Source organism: Fringilla coelebs (genome assembly GCF_963513975.1).
Source record: "Fringilla coelebs genome assembly, chromosome: 14".
Lineage (NCBI taxonomy): Eukaryota > Metazoa > Chordata > Aves > Passeriformes > Fringillidae > Fringilla > Fringilla coelebs.
In genome coordinates this window covers 3670016-3684052 of record NC_140040.1, presented here as the reverse complement: position 1 = coordinate 3684052, position 14037 = coordinate 3670016, and the positions used below count along the sequence as shown (strand labels likewise).

Genomic DNA, 14037 nt, shown 5'->3' with positions numbered 1-14037 from the left:
AACCACACAAAGAGTGAACCACTTGCACAGCAGGGAGGACACAGCCATATCTGTGTGTGACAAAATAGCAGGACATCCACAAAGCTGTTGGCTTCTTCATTTCAAAAGGCAGATTTTAATATTACTGACTTCAGAGAAAGATAAGAAGGGCAGTGCATAAGACATTATCAGTCCAGCGTGGAAATAATGCATTCAAAATTAAAGACAGCAGTTTAATTAAGTGCATGAAAGGCTGGCTTTTATGATCATATTTCAAATACCAGAATGTCTTTTCATCCTTTCTGCCGTATGACTTTACTTAATAATATATCAAGAACAAAAAACGTATGGGAGTCTTTCTGTAAATTCAATTAGTCCAATAAAAAGTGAAAAATAGTTTCTTTTTCATTAAAAAGAACTCAAGCCTAACCCTTCTGATGACAAAGTGTGAGATGAGAAAGGAGGGCAGGGCTGGAGAAGGATGAACATTCTGCCTTTGTGATGCATTTCTGCTGGCAGGAAACAGATGAAGTGTCACCATTAGTAACATTTGTTATTGAAAGGACTAATTGCATTCTGCTGCAGGCAGCAGTTTATCAGATCCAGACCACGGGGTACTTGCTTCTGCCTTGGGATGCTCTCCCAGCACAGCAATAATTCAGTTTATTAAAGTGTGCTGTGGGTAAGTTTCCTCTCAAAAGCCTGGGTTGTTGGGCTGCTGTGGGCAGGGGTGTGAGGAAGGGCCCCTCTGGCAGGGCTGAGCTGGAAGTGCTGTGGCACCCTGCCCTGTGCTGCACAGGTTAACTGCAGCCCCCGAATCCATCTGGGAAGGGTTCACGTGGGAGCCCTGCTCACTGAGAATTTTAGACTTTCTGTACTGATGGAGGTTTGTCCGGGCCGGCTGCTGTCTGTCTGTGCCCAGACACGCGCAGGATGGTTCGCTAGATCGGGCTCCAAAGGACGAGGCTGCACTCTCAGGTTTGGTCCTCAAGGTTGTTCATTATTTCTTATCTACAAAGTTGTCTCTCTGCCCAGCTGGGATCTGACCAGCAAGGCAGCCAAAGGCACTCTGACCGCCCACGGGGCAGTTGTGTCTTTTTATAACAAAAACTATGTAAATAATATTTACCTTTTGTCCCCAATACTTATCACCCTTATTAGCAAGTGTACCTTCCCCAAGAACCTATGCAAAAATACCTGCATCACACAGAAAATGGAAGACATGAAGAAGGAAGAAGAACCACGAGGCAGGCCCAAATTCCTCCATCTTCTCCCTATAACCCCCCTGTACCAAAACCTAAAACCTGTGTTTTACCCCGTAATTATACTATTTCTATACCATTTAAACCCCAGTGATTCTCATATCCTCATATGCAGGTGGCACATCCCTAGAAGGGATCAAAGCCAAGCCACCAAGTTCTTCTGGCAACATTCCAAGACCTCCGGGCCCCCCAAGGGTTCTCTCGGTAGTTCTGGACATCCGCAGCGATGTGCTGAGTTCCCACAGATGCTGACCCCCAAGGGAACACTGCATTCCACCTGAGGCCATACAGAAAGCTTCTAAAATTAAATAATTGAACTATCATGAGTGTGTAGTTTGAATAGAAGTGTGTAATATAGTAGAAAACCTAAAGTTTTAGAGTATAGTAATATGTATAAAACAAAATAGAAGTTTTCAAAGAGACTAGCCCTTCTTGACCTTCTTTTTCACCTTCTTCCTTATAGGTTTAAATGATTTAAATAAAAAAGTCCACATTATGAGTCACAAGTAGCTAAAAATAAAAATAATTTAGGTGTTTTTCTTAATTTCTTAATTAAGCAGTTTATCCTTAAAAAACCTTATAAAGAAAGAGGTACAACTCCATTTTTACCTTGTTAGTCGAGTGCTGTAGAACTCACAACTTGTGAGACTGTTCCTGCTCTGGGAAGGGCAGGGATCACACTTCCCTTGCTAAACCAGAAAAAAATAAAAGAGGAATAAACAACCCACGAGTGCAGCATTTCAGACGAGACCCTTGTTAAGTGCCAGGCACAACAAAGGACCAAAGTGCTCTCAGAAAACCTGGAGGTGATTTTCCCAGGCTGCCAAAGGGAGCTGCAAGCAGCGGCCGGGCTGCAGGCGGTGTGCGGCTGGCTCACCTCTGCAGTGACTGCAAGTTATTTCCACTTGTCAGCTCCTGGGTCAGCCCTAGAAATGAGGTGCTGCTCCCAGCAGGCAAACTCTGCCTTCCTCCAGCTGCCCCAGTGCCAGCAGGGCTGGTTTGTCACTCACAGCCCTGGCACAGAGCCTTGTAGTGGTGAGTAAACAACACCCTCACCTCTGCGGCCGGCTCTCGGGTCAGGCTGGCAAATCACTCTGGAAGGCTGGAGAGCACAGGGTAAATAACCCATCTCATTTCCCAGAGCTGCCCTGACAGGTTTCAGCGCTGCTGACAGAGCTGCCCGTGGCCTCAGGGCTGGGAGGAATGACCTGCTCCTGTTCTGCTTCTGGGCACCCTCCTCAGAACCTGATCCTCCCTCCTTTTCCTCTCACTCCTATTCTTCATTCCTTTAATACTCTGCTAGCTATCTGGGGGATGGCTCCCAGTATGTTTCTCTCAGTATGTGCTGATGAACAGATTCTGTTCCAGATATCTATTCATGTCCTACTCTCATTTTAACTTCAAAATATTCCTCTCCCAGAGGTTTCCTTAGAATAATTTTCCGTACTGTAGAGAATCAGACAGGCTTCATTCCGAAAATCTGCAATGAATTTACAAGAGTGACTCATCAGGTTTTTTAAGCAATAATTTCCATATAAAAGAGGTAAGAACAATAAAAAATTATTTCCCTTTGCAAGCCTGCAGGTGCAAATAGGAGCAAGAGTTGATGGAAATGTGATTTAATAAACAGATGTTTGTTTTTTTCCTCTAGGTAACCCTCCTGCCACGGGAACAGGAACTCTGCACATCACCTTGGAGGATGTCAATGACAATGTCCCATCCCTTTATCCCACACTGGCAAAAGTTTGTGATGATGCAAAAGATCTCAGGGTAGTGGTTCTAGGAGCATCAGACAAAGACCTTCATCCCAACACAGATCCATTCAAATTTGAGCTCAGCAAGCAATCCGGCCCAGAAAAGTTGTGGAGAATCAACAGGCTTAACAGTAAGGCTGTAACATGGATTTCTGTGTGTTTATTCCTCCCACTTTTCCACCCCAGGGTACTCCCCCTGAGGCACTGGGGGAATTTAGGAGGGGTTTTGCATGAAACTTTTGTAGGATGGATCTACCTAAAGCTGCTGCTTTACCCTGGACCAGCTGCCTGTGGGACACCAGTTCTGAAACTCCTCTTCTTGTATGAATCTCTTGTATTGGCTGAATTTCTTCCCTCTATTTTGCACTAACCAGGGGCTATAATAACTGATAATTTTGTGATTACTGTATGTCATGGCACTTAATTGTTTTGCACAAGGTGCACGAGGCTTTGCTATAGGACAGCATGGAAGTTTTGCATGGGCTTTAGCAATGTAATTGAAAAACTCCCTAATTTTAAGTATTTAAACTCTTCACAAATAAAATCTCCCAATGTACTGGGACCTTGCACAATTGGTAAGAGGATCATGAGATTGCAGAAGGTTTGTGTGTCAAATTGTGGGCACAAAATACAACATTTCTTCTTAATGTAGGTTATTCCTGTTTCTTTTCTGGAATGTATTATTTTTCTCTGCCACTCTCCAATCTTTTCGTTCATGCCATAGCCTTAGAAAAATCTAGAGATGGATGTGATGGCTGTACCTGGCGGGAGGACAAAGGGGAGGAGCTGTTTTCTTGGCTGTTCTCCAAACATCAAACCCAACCCTTCCCTTCCCTTCCCTTCCCTTCCCTTCCCTTCCCTTCCCTTCCCTTCCCTTCCCTTCCCTTCCCTTCCCTTCCCTTCCCTTCCCTTCCCTTCCCTTCCCTTCCCTTCCCTTCCCTTCCCTTCCCTTCCCTTCCCTTCCCTTCCCTTCCCTGGGAAATTGAGGAAGTGGTTCAGCAGTTTTCCCTGTACTTCCCAGCAAGAAGGGTTATTTTTTCCTTTGGCAAGTAAATTTATTATCTCTTCTTGTCATTTTGGGGGTGACATGCCCCCAAATGCATTTCATTAGTATATTAGCTTTCCCAGACAACCTCTGCCAAAAATTTGTACACCAAATAATGCATTTAAATAAAAGGGGCTCTTGCAAGTTCTTCTTTTGGTGGGGTTTGGAATAGGTTTGTAATTATATTTCAGCCCATGAAAGAATTTCAGGACTGCCTCTTCCCTCCAATTCAATTATTTTGTTATTTTTCTTAGTGTATTCTCATTTTCTTCCTGATTTCCACGACTAACTGGCATGTCTGATGTTGCTTGCATATTCCTTTGCCCTCCCAAGCAACGAGCATTTGGTTAATTGTCCCCTCATCCTTTGCAGATACCCATGCCCAGGTCATCCTGCTTCAGAACCTGAAAAAGGCCAATTACAACATCCCCATCTCAGTGACAGATTCTGGAAAACCTCCTCTGACCAACACCACAGAACTGAGATTACAAGTGTGTACCTGCAAGAAATCCAAAATGGACTGCAGTGCAACTGATGCTCTCCACATCAGCCTGACCCTAATCCTCCTTTCACTCCTCAGTTTATTGTGTAAGTCTTTTGCTGAGCTCTAAGTAAAGAAGGGTTGTTTTTCTGCTCATTTGTACTCTGCATCAGAAAACCCTCCAAGGGAGGAGTTAAATTCACACATTGATATCATAATGATGGAATTTTGGGTTTTTTTTCCATGAGGGAATAGCTGTGAGAAAGGTGGGGGGGAGGGGGATTTTTCATGGAAAAAAAAATTAAAAAGTGGATGCCTGATTGTCAAATTAAGAAATAGAAGCAATAATTCTAAGAGGAATCAAAGGGAATCAGAGCTAACATATGATAAACTGAGAAGTACCAGCTGTAGCAGCAGATTTGTGCAATGCTTGCTTTCATCTCTCCCCACTTGAATTCAATTCAAGCCCAGAAAAAAGAGATTAAAGGTGTTCCTGTAACAATGGCTGTTCTGGGTCACCAGGAAAACGAGGCCCGTCTGCTTCAATCTGTTCCTCCACATAAAATGTGCAAGTGACTGGAACACGAGGAACTTATTTGAGATTCTGGGCTTAGAACCACCCAAAGCTGATAATCAAATGGCCAGGCTGGCTTGGAGGGCAGAGAAAACTGACAGGTAAAAGGCATTTCTGCTGATCCTGAGAAAGGAATTTTGTACATCTCATTTGGAAAGCTAACTTGAATTGGAAGTGAGGGGAAAAAAAAAATCCCAGAATGACTCAAAAGTAGGAAATCAAAGCTATGAAGCTCACAATTTAAACTGGGTGTGTCCCTGGGCAGTCCTGTGACTGCTGCCAGCAACCTTCTGATGCAGTGTTGGTTTTTAATTCCCATCTGTTTCAAAGGAATAGCTGTGTCCCACAACTATGGCAGTAAATATGTTATGTCAGGACTGCTATCTTTATCTCCTATTAGCAGAATACATTGCATGGGGACTCCAACCTGAGCCATGGTGAAAGGCCTTGGATTGCCCACGGGATAAAATGTGCCACGAGGTCAGGGCAGAGATCCTTTCCACACCTGAGGCTCGGTCCTGTCCTATTTCCTTCTCCTTTTATCCCAAAGGCTTGGCAGGAAGGAAGGTCCTTGTGAGCTGGTACCAGCTGATGCTTGTGATGCCCTTTGAAGATGAAAAGGACTCTATAACTGCTAAGTGCAAATTCCTGTTCTTAGTCTCAATCAGTGACATCTAAAGGATCTGCTTTGGCTCTGGCTCAGCTGGGCTGGGCTCAGTCTCCTGGAACCAAATGCAAACTTCAGCTGTTAGGAGTAATATGTTAAACGTATTTGACAGGGTGTGACACTATTGCAGCAGTGATATAAATATGCAGCCCATTGATTCAAATATGTTCTTGTTGCCACTTCATAAATGTTGCTGCTGCTACACTAGGCATGACTTTCACCACTGGAATTGCTTTCTTATCTGATGTGATTTGCACTTGAACTTTATTTACATTAATTCATCTGCTCAGAATACAACGAGGTAGAGAAAAGCCTTGTACTTGGGGAAGTTGCCATGGTCATGTTGATTCTTTACAGCCCCCACCAAGAAGCCTGATCATTTTCCTTGGGTTGAATCATAAAGCCAGTTTTCAGAATTGGAAAGCACTTTTTGAGTTGCTCTTCTTGGCTACAGGTGTTGTCCAGCTCAGCTGTGGGTGGAATACACCCCAAGGGCACCCCAAGGGTATTCCATGGCTGTCATTGCACCTCTGGAACTGTTCCCAACCCTGTCTGTGCAGAGCCAGCAAACACCACAACTGCCCTGAGCATTTTCCTCAGGTGTGCACTGCACAGAGACAGAAAGGAATGGGGCTGGGAGCCAGTTAAAATAATGTGGTTCTGTGTTTGAACTCCTCTGAAATGTGCCGCTATCACCCCGTTCCCGACTCATTTCCACACACAGATTTTTTATAACTGTGATTAGCTCCGTTGCAATGTTTTGTATAGTCCAAATATTTATCAGAGTAATCAAAGATTATGATGCCATAAAAACAAAGAGAACTTTAGTGCTTATTGAACAGATGAAACGTCCCATTTCTAGTGGCAAGTTATGGGTTTAATTTTAACAAAAGCCCTTACGTGGCTGACTTTGCTCCCAGTGTTTGTATTTTATGAGGCTCTTGTTCCTGGGAGGTAAATCCTTCAGTCAAATGAACTTTGTAACTCATGCCAAAGTATTTCTTTTTGTATTTGACATCTGGTGTGAGGATAGATAGCCCTCTGAAAGAGCTGCTCGTGGTAAAAGAGCCCTGCATGAATATCTTTCCTGTAGAAAACATCTCGGTATTATCATTTAAATGGTGCAATTATTAGCTATACTTAGAATATGTGCCTCCTTCGTAAATCATGAAAGAAGTCAGATGTGGCAGATTTCTGAAGTGTCTGAGCACACAAGTGAAGAGCCTGATTAAAACTGAAATGGATGCAAAACCCAGCAGTTCCTCCCATTCTGGAGACATCCTACTGTGCTCACTATATTGAGGGATAATGGGATACAGACTGCACAGTTGCCCAGGAGCCCCTGGGAAGGTAGATAGAGCTGGAACAAGAAAAACTGAGGAGTTCCTGGCAGCCAGAAATAGAAAATATGAGATGCCAAAATAGATGGGCAGATTTGCACAACAGAACAATGAGGTTGGATTGAAAGATGATGAACGTGAAGTTGATTGGAAAAAGAAGCATCTTTGCATGTTTTGTATTTAACCTAATTTTACTGAGGTCAGGCTGGAATGGTGGAGAGTGGACAGGCAGAGGAGTTTCCAAAGCTACAATGGGTAATGGTGACAAATATTGGAAAGAATATTGTCACTTGTCATTAAAGCAGACTCTGTGGCTAAGATGAGACCTCATGTGGTGGCATTTTTCCTCTGTCAGCTTTTCCTTGCTATTACTGGAGACAAGACAGGTCCAAATGTTCAGACTGAAATATCTGAAATATTCAGATTTTAGTAGTTCAGATTGAGGGAAAAAAACATGAAAAAATCATCCTGGGTTCCTGGTCAGGGAGGGGAGCTGCAGCAATCAGTTCCTTGAGGAAGGGAATGAGTGGGGAAAGAGAAAATCTGTCAGGAGCATGTCTGGTGCTGCTCTGAGATTGTCCCTGAGTGCTGCAGTGCTTCCCAGTGACACAGCCAACCCAGCCCTGCTCAGAATTCAGGTACAAAAGGGATCCTCATCACCACCAGAATTACAAACAGGCTCCCCCTGGAAGGCTCCTCAGTGTTTTCTGTGGGAGAGCAGCCACAACATCCCACAGGGGTGAGGGATGGCCAAGCAAAACAAGGCAAAAACAAATTTGTGCATATTGCCATAACAAAGTCAGCAGGAAAATCTGCCCCAGGCTCTGTGGGATACTGAGAAAGAGCCACTGTGGCTGGCAGAACTAAGCTTTAGATCTATTACAAATTATTTATACTATTATTAGTATTTAAAGGGGTATTTGAATTCTGGGCTTTTGATTTTATAATAACTATTTCACTTAATTGCATAATCATAGAATGGTAATTGCATTTCATATCTTCTTTTATATTCTACTAACATAAAAGACCACGTTAGATTCAAATGTGTGGAATGAAGGGAATAAAAGAACAACCAAAGGCACAATAGTTGTGTCACTAATATTTTACCTAAATTTCCTTGTTATAAAAAGACTGGGATTCAAACAGTTCATGTTGAAAAAACCCAATTTTTTACCTTTTTTGACTATCAACCATGAATAAGAAGCTTTTGTTTTGTTCACCTGGCCAGTGGACTACAAAGCTGCAAGTTGACTTGAGCTGAAATAAGTGAAGACTTCCCTTATTCTGAACAGAAAATGAGGTGCCAGACAAGGGGGGAATGCTGCCTTAAAGAAATTAAATAAGCTGGAGGTCTCTACCTTGCAATTAATTTGTTAAAGTCAGGGTGAAAGGCCTCAGGTGGGTTTGAAAAACAGAGACTGGCACAGATGTCTGTGCTGCAATTACAAAAAAGCCTTAGAGATACCCCTGAATTTAATTTCCTAGTAATTTCCACAAACTTTTCCTATTTAGTGCTGGCTGTCCCTCACTATATTGAGTTTTTTCTGATTTGAGGAACAAAGGTACAGGGCCAATAGAGAAAATACAGGTGGCTTTTTTTATCCCTTGAAAATGATGTTTATTATTAAACCACTACAAAACAAAACAAACAAACAAAAAAGGAGTAAGAAAATGGAATCATATGAAACTGGTGGGTTTGAATTTCCATGGGGCTGGACAGGCAGAGTTAATCCTGCAGTGTTATCTCTCACCCAGCTCATTTCTCAAAGCAACAGCAGCCCCTGTATCTCTTGTTTACCCCGTGTTATTTGTGCAGGAACATCAAACGGCTGAAAAGTGAAACAGAGCATTCCTGAAAGGCACCAGAACAAGACAAATCAGAGCAGGTTTCAAATAGAACAGACCTTTAAGGTCACTGCTCTTTCCATTCCCTCTGCAGATTTGTTACCTGCACGCTCCCACTTTTCAGCCTTTATTTTGAATTTCTTGGCTGAGTTTTAAACTGTCAGGTTGGTTTTTTTTTTTTCCTTCAGGGCTCAACAATTGGGTTTTTCCAGTTGAATTTTTGGGTTTTACCAAGAAAAAAAGGAAAAAGTTCATCCCTGTTCCATCCAGTTCCAGAGGAAGCATCAGAGGAAGGGGTTCCCAATAGGTGAATTGGCTAAAACCAACACTTCTTGTTTGTTTCTTTGTTTTCTTGGTTGGGTTTGTTGTTTTCTTTTTATATTTTAGGTTGTCTTAGCACCTTTTAATCTTCTACAGCAATTTTCTACTTTTCAGAGCAGTTTATTTTTAAATAAGTTAAAAAAAAGAGATCAGTTTAATTAAAAAGACTAAGGAAGTCTGCAAGATACATTTTCCCACTTCTGAGAAATCAAATATCACTATTTTGGCTAGAATTGCCAACACAGACTATTAAAATTGGAGAGTTTTCCTTTGAAAGGTGCCTTATTGAGGTGGTTGTTTGGATTTTTTTTTTTTTTTTGCACTGCTCTAATTTGAGTTGCATTCTCATTCTAGAGCACAACCATGTAGGTACCTAAAATATCACCTTAATTTTGTTCTCCAAGAAATTGGGGATTGCTGGTATTTAGTGAGTTCCAGTGATGTAAATCTCAACATATCCACTATCACTCACTGCCCTTTTTACAGATGCTTTGGTCCACATTAATATTATTATTTTTGCAGCTAAATATCACTGAAACAGATGCTTTCTCAAGTGCCTGTATGAGAAAAACACCATTTTTATTTGTGTGCTTACAGATTTGGGTTGATTTCTAAGGAAAGGATGGTTTGGGAGTCAAGGGGCTGCTTCAATTTGAGCCAGCCTTGATTTGAATCTCAATTTTAACAGAGAGCTGTGTCCATTCTTCTGATTTCACTGCGGTTTTTTTTCCAGTCCTGCAACATATTGTGCAGTTTGGGAGCCCACCTAAAGTTAATGGGGCTTGAAATGGCCCAGAAATCCATATGGATGTCCATAATTGGGGACAGGATGTTTGTACACCAGACAAGACAAATAGAAATGCCCCCAAATTACACATCAGCATATTGAAATGTGCTTAATAACATTGCATTTGATCGAGTCAATTAGGTGGGAAATGGCATTTTGCACACATTTGAAGCCGTCCAAAGGCGTTCCAGGAGTGCAGAGGTGAGGAAAGAGGGCAGTTTAGAAGATGTGTGTTTGGAATGCAGAAGGGAGCAAATGCAGCTCCTTCCCCAGGAGTTGCAATATCATTGCTGATGGTCATTCTGGAGGCATGAAATGGACATTCAGAGAGATTGGTTGGAGAGCCCATTCAGTGTCGGGAATTCAACCCAACGCTTTTATGTTCTCATTTTCTCAACAGTACTCCACAGTAATTGTTGGTACATAACATTTTGTATTTCTTCTCTGAGCAGCTTCTTAAAGCCACATAAATATTGAATTGCAGGCAGTTATCATCAGGATTGCCCTGGAATGGCCTATGATTAAAAACTGGCACTGAATAGATGAACATGACCAGTTGAAGTATTTTTTCCTGCCATTAATGGTCACTACACACCATGGGCTGTTTGCCTCTCTTCACCGTGTCAGTCCTTGGATATTTTCCCTATAATATTTTTTCCTATTCCTTTCCTATTTTTCCCTTTATAACATTCAGATAACTCAATGAAAACAGCTTTGTGTTCAGATTTGGGCAGGATATTAAAGATTAGGAGGAGATTTGTGGTGCCTGAAGGTTTGATTATGTTGCCTTTTCTTCTTCAGTACCCAGTGGATACTTACAGAACCCTTTAAAGGGCCATTAATGTTTGGAGTATTTTAGATGAGGACTTAAAGGCTCAGTTTATCAATATCATTAATTGGGATAGGTCATTAGTTGGTGCTTAGGTAAGTGCCACATTTAGGAGCAGTTCTTCAAAAGATTTGAAATGAGCAGGTTGACACCAACACCTGGCTGATTTTCTAGTTTGGTTTTTCCTTTCCTTCTAAGCATAATCCTTCACTCTAGTTTTTATTCTTACTCAACAAGTAAGATACTTCAGATGATTAATTTAGGATTTCAAGCTGGGTTTAGTCTGTACCTACAGATCTGAATGTGTCTGGATTGTTCATGTTCTGCTTATTTAAAAGCGATGGTAACCTGTGCTGTGCTGCTGTGGGAGATGAGATCTGACTGCCTGAGCAGCTCCCAGTCCTTTAAAAGGCTGGCTCCCTGCTACAGCTGATGCATTTCATTTTCAGCATCCCTATAAAAAAACCAGCAGACTTGTTCAGTGCTGCTATTTCCAAACTGTACTTATTCATTTCACTTGTTGAATATTTTCAACCATTCCATTCCATTTATCAGATTAGAGCATGGGAAAATATCCACACAGGCTGCAGGCAGCCACCTCTGCACTTGTTTAGTTTTGACAGAACTGAAAAATGAAGGAAGCATTTATTCCCTATTGCTTAAATGAAGGAAACACTGCTTTGACAAAGTATCCAACTGAAATTCACACCAATTTCTAAAAAAATAATAATGGAGTACCTCTTGGCTTTTCTACCCTAAAACTTCCCCTCTCCCAGTGAGATTCTTCACATCCCTGGAGAACAGGAATTGTATTAGAAGATGGTTTTTTATTTGATAACCTCAGGAAGCACGTGGCTCTGAATTTCTAAGCAAGGAGAGTTGGAATTTTGCTTCACCTGAGCAACTTTTCTTTCAGAAAATGTTTCTTTTATTCACTTCTTAGGAACAGCTCATGACACAGGGAGTGTGTGTGAGCACCTGACAGGGAAGAGGGCAGGCACAGCCAAGGATTCAGCAGTGCCCTTGCCAGGGTCAGAAGAGCACTTTGGCTTCCACCAGCCCTGCTTTGGATCTGCCACTGCCATCTCCTAATAATAAATATAATAAATTGTGACAATAAATTATCATAATAAACATAATTATAATAAATTAGCAGTGTGAGAGCCGCTAGTGCTGGTGTCCCATGATCTCAGCAGGGGGAATGTGTCCCTCTGTGCCAGCTGGGGAGCTGGGGCTGGCACATTTCCCCTCTCCCTGCCACTCTGGGCTGGTTGCAGAGCCCGTGGCAGAGTTCCAGCTCCTGGCACTGGTTTGGGAGAGCCCAGCAGAGCTCTGGGGGCAGTTATCAGCCTCTCATTTCACACAGTGCTTCTCCCATCCTTAACAGCCTTCAAATAATTTCTCACTTAAATGAGAGACAAATTGTTTGTGATGGTATAAGCTGTAGATTTTCAGGATAAACTCATTTACTTTTGGAGTCTTTATAAACTTTTCCCCAAGGTGTTGTGGCCAGTGAGATCCCCAGTTCTTTCTGGCTGCTATTAACCTCAGATTTTTTAATTGCAGGAATGAAAACACGGGGTATCTGTTTGGGAATAGTCCTTCAAGTTCAATGAGATTTTGGGGAAAATTTCAAATAATTTATAGGCACACTGTGAAACTTTTGCAGTTGAAACCTACAGATCAACCAGTGATGCACATGAAAATAATTTCTATTTTTCAAAGCTCTACATCAAGGCTAAACTAATAACTATGCCTCTAATTAATGACCTTTCCTAGATGGTAAATCCAGGAAAGAAGTACCTGGATGTTGATTAGCTGCCTAATCAGAAGCACGGTGCTGATCTCTTCTATCATTTTTGTTACCTCTTTAGCATTACTGAGGTTTCAATAAAGTCCATGATGTAATGTAGACTTTTAATTATGCCAGATTAATGTAATATTTCTGATGAAAGGGTAATTGAAAGAAATGGAGCATGCATGAGCTGAACTCCAAACTCCAGCAGCGTTAACTCTCTTATTTTAATGGGAATTAAAGGATGAATGCATTTTGGGTAAAGCTCATTCCTGTACAGAGGGTCAGCAAGAAACTTAAATGCCTTTAATTTTTATGAGGTTTTAACTGCAGTGTAGAAGCAGAGTCTGTGAAATAGAGGGTGAGCTTGGTCTCATAAAGATCACATCTTTCAAAGGCTTTTAATTACTCTATTTAGACCTGTTGGGTTATTTTTATTTTTTTTTAATAAGCAGTGAATTGAGTCACTAATATGTAAATAAGTTCAGAGAAAGCTCTGGCTGTAACAGGGAAAGCTGGGGGGTACCAAAGCATCTTCTGAGATCAGAAGTTCTGCACACACCACTGCTAGCTGGCTGGAGGGAAGGGTTCTGCTGGAATATGAGCTCTTGGCAGCCTGAACCTCAGGGAATGAATTTACATCCTACCTGCTGCTGCTTCTCTGGAATGCAGATCATTAAATCTTTGTCTTAACTTACCTGCTTTTTTTTTTCCTCCATTTTCTTCTGTTGTGTGGATGAACATGAGGAGTAAACCTTGAGTTAGCCCCATGTGACAGAGGCAGGGAGCTGTCTCTGAAGAAGCCAGCATTAGGAATTTAGGCTGGATTAGGTGAATTGCACCTTTTCAAACCAAATCAGCTTTTCAAACTCTAATTCAGAGCATTCCTGTGGAGTTGGCCACCATCATCAACTCTGAATACAGCCAGTAGACCTTGGTTGAGTAGAAAGAAGGTTTTTTTTCCAGTTTTCTATGTCATGAGTCTCCCTACCCTGAACTGTGCACTTACACCTATATCCCCCCAGTACCATTATTTTTATTGGTGCTATTAGTGCATTAGATCCAGACAAACTCTCACAAGGTTTGTCAGTTTTCTCAACCAGCAGAAGAAAACCTCCTCTTCCAAACCTTCTCTTCCAAACCTCCTCTTCCAAACCTCCTCTTCCAAACCTCCTCTTCCAAACCTCCTCATCCTGAGGCCAACAGCCACCAGCTGCTGGTGAGAAGGTGCTGTGCCTTCTTACCTGAGCCCATGGACCAGAAATGTATAAATTCAGAAACACATGGCAGTTACCCTGCCTTTCTCACTGCTATGGATCTTTGAGGTCTCTCCCAACCTAATCATTCTGTGAATTCTG

At 42.0% G+C, this 14037-nt stretch overlaps 1 protein-coding gene across 2 annotated transcripts in view; it reads left to right on the top strand.

Moving 5' to 3' along the window:
* Positions 1–14037, top strand: part of CDH13 (cadherin 13) — a gene marked incomplete at its 3' end in the record, with an annotated part of 437223 nt that overhangs the window by 413462 nt on the left and 9724 nt on the right. The window contains exons 12-13 of one of the 2 annotated variants that reach the window (XM_084215472.1): positions 2893–3126; positions 4413–4628. In XM_084215472.1, coding sequence (XP_084071598.1) covers positions 2893–3126; positions 4413–4628 — 450 coding nt within the window. Of the gene's footprint in view, positions 1–2892; positions 3127–4412; positions 4652–14037 lie in introns of those variants that run through there. The other variant, XM_084215471.1, reaches the window with a different exon arrangement.